General features: G+C 50.4%; 2 protein-coding genes and 1 pseudogene across 2 annotated transcripts; all 3 read left to right on the top strand.

Annotated features, from left to right (window-relative positions):
- The first annotated feature begins 96 nt into the window (after positions 1-96).
- Positions 97-1,567, top strand: LOC130135468 (2-hydroxyisoflavanone dehydratase-like). Its single transcript, XM_056304852.1, has one exon. It carries the CDS (start codon positions 283-285, stop codon positions 1,189-1,191), a length of 909 nt encoding a protein of 302 aa, XP_056160827.1. The 5' UTR covers positions 97-282; the 3' UTR covers positions 1,192-1,567.
- A 381-nt stretch (positions 1,568-1,948) lies between these two features.
- Positions 1,949-3,008, top strand: LOC115672798 (2-hydroxyisoflavanone dehydratase-like; annotated as a pseudogene).
- A 1,999-nt stretch (positions 3,009-5,007) lies between these two features.
- LOC115672799 (2-hydroxyisoflavanone dehydratase-like) lies at positions 5,008-6,221 on the top strand. The gene has a single exon (XM_030594752.2). It carries the CDS (start codon positions 5,089-5,091, stop codon positions 5,995-5,997), a length of 909 nt encoding a protein of 302 aa, XP_030450612.2. The 5' UTR covers positions 5,008-5,088; the 3' UTR covers positions 5,998-6,221.
- Positions 6,222-6,446: the final 225 nt, after the last annotated feature.

Raw genomic sequence — 6,446 nt, 5'->3', positions numbered from 1 at the left:
ATGCCACTTGAACTCTCCACTCAGGTGAACTCTCGAGACAACGTATGAATCTTTTATGTGCCAATTCCTAGGAAAGTAATTCAGCGAGGGTTTAGTATTTGGTTGAATTGGAGCAGATAATTCCCACCTCAACGGAGTTTCCTCCTTCACAAGAACTCCTAACTCCTGGTTTGACCGGCGGGTGAGTAGTACATTGGGCGTCCCATTGTCCATTTCCCTACTCAATTATTACCAAAACCTCCTCCTTCCTCAATCTCAATTCGTCCCTCCCCCTCCCCCAAAATGGCTTCGGAAACCAAAGAGGTGGTCAAAGAGTTCCGATTCTTCAGAGTCTACAAGGACGGCCGCATCGAACTCTTCCGTCCTCCGGTCGAGAAGATCCCGCCCTCCGATGATCCCAACACCGGCGTCCGTTCCAAGGATGTCGTCATCTCATCGGACCCGCCCGTGTCCGCTCGGATCTTCTTGCCCCGCGTCTCTGACCCGGAACAGAAGCTCCCCCTCCTCTTCTACATTCACGGCGGCGGGTTCTGCATGCAATCCGCCTTCTCCCTCGGCCACCACAACTTCGTCAGTACCGTCGCGGCTGAGGCCGGGGCGATTGCTGTTTCCGTCGAGTATGGGCTCTTCCCGGCTCGGCCCATACCCGCCTGCTACGAGGATTCGTGGGCCGCACTCCGGTGGGTTGCGGGCCACGCCGACGGAGACGGGCCGGATGCGTGGCTGAACGAGCACGCCGACTTCAGGCGGGTCTTCATCGGCGGCAACAGCGCCGGGGGGAACATATCGCACACGCTGGCCGCCCGGGTCGGGTCGATCGGGCTGCCGGCAGGCGTGAGGGTGGTGGGGGTCATACTCGTGCAGCCGTACTTCGGTGGCACCGAGGACGACCACATGTGGATGTACATGTGCCCGACGAACGGCGGGCTATCGGATCCGAGGCTAAAGCCGGTGGAGGAGGATCTGGCGAGGCTCGGGTGCGAGAAGGTGCTGGTGTTCGTGGCGGAGAAGGATCACCTGAGGGAGGTCGGGATTGGGTACTGCGCGGAGTTGAAGAAGAGCGGGTGGAGAGGGAGCGTGGAATTGGTGGAGCATGTTGGGGAAGAGCATTGCTTTTACCTGTTCGATCCGAAGTGCGAGAAGGCCGTGGAGTTGAAGGACAAGTTCGTGTCCTTCATCCAACACAACTGATTCGTCAAGCCGTGATATTCGGATAATGTTTGATGTGTGGGATCAATCCGGTCTCGTTGCTCGATTGTTTCAACGGCTTGTGCGCCACGAATCTGGATGATTGGATGTTTAACAATCTGAATAATTTAGCCATTGCAAGCTCGAGCTCGAACAGCATGGCCGCCTCGATCATAGAGCTTGGACTCACAGCCATGATTGGGATGATGGACAATCTATGAATCTCTCTCTCTCTTGATTATGTGTTGCCCGATGTGGCAAATATTGGTACCTCATAATATGTTTTGGCGAATCATAGAATGGTACATGTATTCCAACTTTCATGTCAATGTCTATGTTATAAGACATTTTACAAAGAATAAAGAGATTGATGTTGACTTATGAACAAAAGTATAGAGACCACGGATGAATTAATTCTTCCAAAGTCGCGTAAGCCATCTCTGCTCTATAAATGACAAGTCTCTCTATCTCTCTTCTCCGGTCACTAACTTAAAATTTCGGTGGCTAGTCCGAGTCACAAGCTTGAAAGGAACTTATTCCTTGCAAATAGAAAGTACTGCAAAAATGCTGCAATTAAAATCAATTTGTTAGGAATGACTCTCCTAATACCCAATTTGACCGACAACTGAAGAACGTCGGATGTCCATTTAGTCGCGATCTACATTTCTCATGCTTGACAGTTGACACCTCCCTTTCCTCGTCAAAGGCGACAAAAGTAAAACGAAAACAATAGAAGCTTGACCGCCATCGCTTTCTTCATCATTACAGGATCTCAATCCTCGTCTCGCGTCCCACATCACTCCCCAAAAATGTCTTCCGAGAGCAATGAGGTGGTCAAAGAGTTCCGATTCTTCAGAGTCTTCAAGGATGGCCACGTGGATCTGTTCATGCCTCCGGTCGAGGAGATCCCTCCCTCCGATGACCCCAGCACCGGCGTCCGATCCAAGGACGTCGTCATCTCGTCGGACCCGCCCGTCTCCGCCCGGATCTTCCTGCCCCGCGCTCCGACCCGGCCCGGAAGCTCCCCCTCCTCTTCTACGTCCACGGCGGGGCGTTCTGCATGCTATCCCCGTTCTCCCGCATCTACCACAACTTCGTCAGCACGGTCGCGGCCGAGGCCGGCGCCATCGCCGTCTCCGTCGAGTACGGGCTCTTCCCGTCTCGCCCCATACCGGCCTGCTACGAGGACTCCTGGGCCGCGCTCCGGTGGGTGGCGGGCCACGCCGGCGGGGATGGTGCGAAGCCGTGGCTGAACGAGCACGCCGACTTCGGGCGGGTCTTCATCGGGGGCGACAGCGCCGGGGGGAACATATCGCACACGCTGGCCGCGCGGGTCGGGTCGATCGGGCTTCGGCAGGGCGTAAAGGTGGTGGGGGTCGTATTGGTGCACCCGTACTTCGGCGGGACGGACGACGACCAGATGTGGCTGTACATGTGCCCGACGAACGAAGGGCTGTCGGATCCGAGGCTGAAGCCGGCGAAGGAGGAACTGGCGAGGCTCGGGTGCGAGAAGGTGTTGGTTTTCGTGGCGGAGAAGGATCACCTGATGGAGGTCGGAATTGGGTACTACGAGGAGTTGAAGAGGAGTGGATGGAGAGGGAGTGCGGAGCTGGTTAAGAACTTTGGGGAAGAGCACTGTTTTCACGTGCATAATCCCGAGTACGAGAAGGCCGTGGAGGTGAAGGACAAGTTCGTCTCCTTCATCAAACGCGATTGATTGATCGATCCATCCATGAAATTCGAGTAATGTTTGATTCGCGGGATCAATTCATTTTCACTGTTTGGGTTGTTAGTTGATCTAATAATTTGCTTTTGGTTCATCTTCTGCTGCTGCGAATATGTAGCCTACACTTGTTTTCTAGTCTCTACAGTGGGTTTACAATTTACATGATTCGGGTGCTGCCTATTGAAAGGCAATCACACCAATCAAACGGAATGATACTGAAAAATAACAAATGCTCGCATAGGTTGGCCATGACAACGGAGGGATGATTCTACGATGCTGTGACCCAAAAACAAAGGGGGTTAAAATTACTAAAATATGTGATCACTGGACATACTTCGATGGCTAATACCCTTTTTAGGTCCTGCCGAACCTTGCTTACCCATTAATTAATCGGTTTGGCGGTCATTTCTAATTTCCACGAAAATTTACTTCGCTCCGCGTTAAAAATCACTAACTACAGATATTTTGAAGTTACCCCACATCATAAATGTTACTGAGAATTAGTCGGTGTGTGATGCTCGTTTTGCTATTACTAAAGGGGGTATGAATTACTGATCGAAGACAATCCCAAATCGAGATGTGCCGTCTGGGTATGGCTGAAAGAAAACTAAAATGGGTTTTGGCTGAGTTTCAGATTGTTTCTCGGGTATCTAATTGGATCTGTTTGGCATCTATGGACCCACAAGTGAAATTGTAATCACCACCCTTTTGCTTTTGGTTTAAGTCTTCACAAAAATGGACATGCAAATCGAACGGGAAAATTACCAAGACAGTCAAAAATCTATTATAATTGTGCCAATTCAGTCCTAACTTGCTAGAGGAAGAAGGAAAGACAAAAAAGATAAAGGAAAAAAATCAAAAATATTTTAAAATCTGCCACGTAGTCAGTCGGTAGTCCGGGCCATCATGGCGTCGATGTTGGCCGGATTGATCAATTAACATAATTATAATAGGTTTAGGACTGTTTTAACAATTTTTCCAAATCGAACCGAAAACACCACCGAAACAAGATGACCCTGACCTAATCATTGTTAGGCCGCATACCCACCCACCACCCAGTCATTTTCCCACAATTAGGACTACCAAAATATGTCGCAAGCCCATATTGTAACTTATATTTATTTAAACGGATCACATCACACTTAAAATATGGGTCATAATGAGTTTTAAAGTTAAAAGCCCTTAGTGGGGTTTGTTATAAACTCATTTTTAAAGGTTTAGCCCATTTTGGTCCTTCCTCGCCAGTCTTTTCTCTCTCCCTCTTTGATTTCATGACTCGCGACCATCTCCCTTCGTTCGTTGTGCTTCCGCCATCGTTAGGTTTTCTTCAACCTCTAGCTTACAACTTCACACTACAATGACAAATTGCACTTCTCTTCCCAAAGGTGTGGCTTACCTTCTCTTTGTTTTTTCTGGCAAAAACGCAATTGGTTGTTGTTGTTGTTGTTGAAAGGTCTGCATTTGATTTCTTTTTCCTTTTTTCCCCTTTAAAGCAAAAAACAGAAAAGAAAACACCGCCTTGTGCTTGAATAGCATATTGGTTCTCATCATTTAGAGATTACGAGTGTAATAGGAGCATCCGTTGACAAAAGGATCACCCTAATCGATCATAGAGCTTGAACTCGCGGCCATAACAAGAACGATGGACAACCTACGAATCTCTCTGTCTCTCAATTTTGCTGTCTTTTAAGAATTTGCGTTGCCCTATGTGGCACTTGGCACTTATTGGTACCTCACAATATTTTTGGATGAACCATAAAATGATACGTGCATTCCAACTTTCATATCACGGTCTATGTTTTAAAACCTATGAATCACAAGGCATTATTCAGATAACAAAGAGACGATGTTGATTTATGAACGAAAGCATAGAGACCGACGAAATCAATTCATCCAAGTCTCTCTTCCCCAGTTACTAACTCAAAATTTCGTTGGCTTGTCCGAGTCACAATTGCGATTAAAATCAAATTGTTAGGAATCACTCTCCCATACACGATTTGACCGACAGGTGAAGAACGTCGGACGTACATGTACTCGCGACGCTCGACACCTCCCTTTCCTCGTCGGAGGCGACAATAAAGAAAAGGAAAACAGTACAAACTTCACCGCCGTTATTACAGGGACCTCCTTCCTCGATCTCAATCCTCGTCTCTCACTCACATCGCTCCCCAAGAATGGCTTCACAGAGCAATGAGGTGGTCAAAGAGTTCCGATTCTTCAAAGTCTTCAAGGATGGCCGCTTGGAATTCTTCATGCCTCCCGTCGAGAAGATCCCGCCCTCCGATGACCCCAACACCGGCGTTCGATCCAAGGACGTCGTCATCTCGCTGGACCCGCCCGTCTCCGCCCGGATCTTCCTGCCCCGCGTCTCCGACCCGGCCCGGAAGCTCCCCCTCCTCCTCTACATCCACGGCGGCGGGTTCTCCATGCTATCCGCCTTCTCCCGCAACTACCACGACTTCGTCAGCACGGTCGCGGCGGAGGCCGGCGCCATCGCCGTCTCCGTCGAGTACGGGCTCTTCCCGGCTCGCCCCATACCGGCCTGCTACGAGGACTCCTGGGCCGTGCTCCGCTGGGTGGCGGGCCACGCCGGCGGGGACGGGGCGGAGCCGTGGCTGAACGAGCACGCCGACTTCGGGCGGGTCTTCATCGGCGGCGACAGCGCCGGGGGGAACATATCGCACACGCTGGCCGCCCGGGTCGGGTCGATCGGGCTGCCGCGGGGCGTGAGGGTGGTGGGGGTCATATTGGTGCACCCGTACTTCGGCGGGACGGACGACGACCAGATGTGGCTGTACATGTGCCCGACGAACGGCGGGCTGTCGGATCCGAGGCTGAAGCCGGCGAAGGAGGACCTGGCGAGGCTGGGGTGCGAGAAGGTGTTGGTGTTCGTGGCGGAGAAGGATCACCTGATGGAGCTTGGAATTGGGTACTACGAGGAGTTGAAGAAGAGTGGATGGACAGGGAGTGCGGAGCTGGTGAAGAATCTCGGGGAAGAGCACTGCTTTCACCTGCGTGATCCGGAGCACGAGAAGGCCGTGGAGGTGAAGGACAAGTTCGTCTCCTTCATCAAACACAGCTGATTGATCTGAGCCATGAAATTCGAGTAATGTTTGATCCGCGGGATCAATTAACTTTCACTGTTTGGGTCGTTTCCACGGCCTGTGCGTGATGAATCTGGATGATGGGATATCTACCAATCCTTCTAAGTTTATCTAATAATTTGCTGGGTTGATCTTTTACCGCTCCGAATGTCCTATTAGCCAGCCATTTGTGGCCTACGGTTGAACATATTTTCTAGTCTCTACAGCAGGGTTACATGATTCGGTATTGCCTATTGAAAGGCAATCATACCAATCAGATAGAACCGTACTGAAAAATAACAAATGCTTGCATAGATTGGCCATGGCGACGGAGGGATGATTCTACAATGTTGCGGGCCAAAAAGAAAAAAAATCGTTAACCAGGCGTTAATGTTACTGAGAATTAGTTGGTGTACGATGCTCATTTTGCTATTACTGTAAGGGGTATG

This window comes from Syzygium oleosum, unplaced genomic scaffold (genome assembly GCF_021117445.2).
Source record: "Syzygium oleosum isolate NSW1041296 unplaced genomic scaffold, Sole_v2.1 Sole_v2.33, whole genome shotgun sequence".
In the NCBI taxonomy this organism is placed as follows: Eukaryota; Viridiplantae; Streptophyta; class Magnoliopsida; order Myrtales; family Myrtaceae; genus Syzygium; species Syzygium oleosum.
Note: the sequence above shows the minus strand (reverse complement) of the source record. Positions and strands in the feature narration are given on the sequence as shown.

Bases quoted from the DNA above. Each gene is read 5' to 3' on its own strand.
- LOC130135468 (XM_056304852.1), top strand. From the start codon at position 283: ATGGCTTCGGAAACCAAAGAGGTGGTCAAAGAGTTCCGATTCTTCAGA.
- LOC115672799 (XM_030594752.2), top strand. From the start codon at position 5,089: ATGGCTTCACAGAGCAATGAGGTGGTCAAAGAGTTCCGATTCTTCAAA.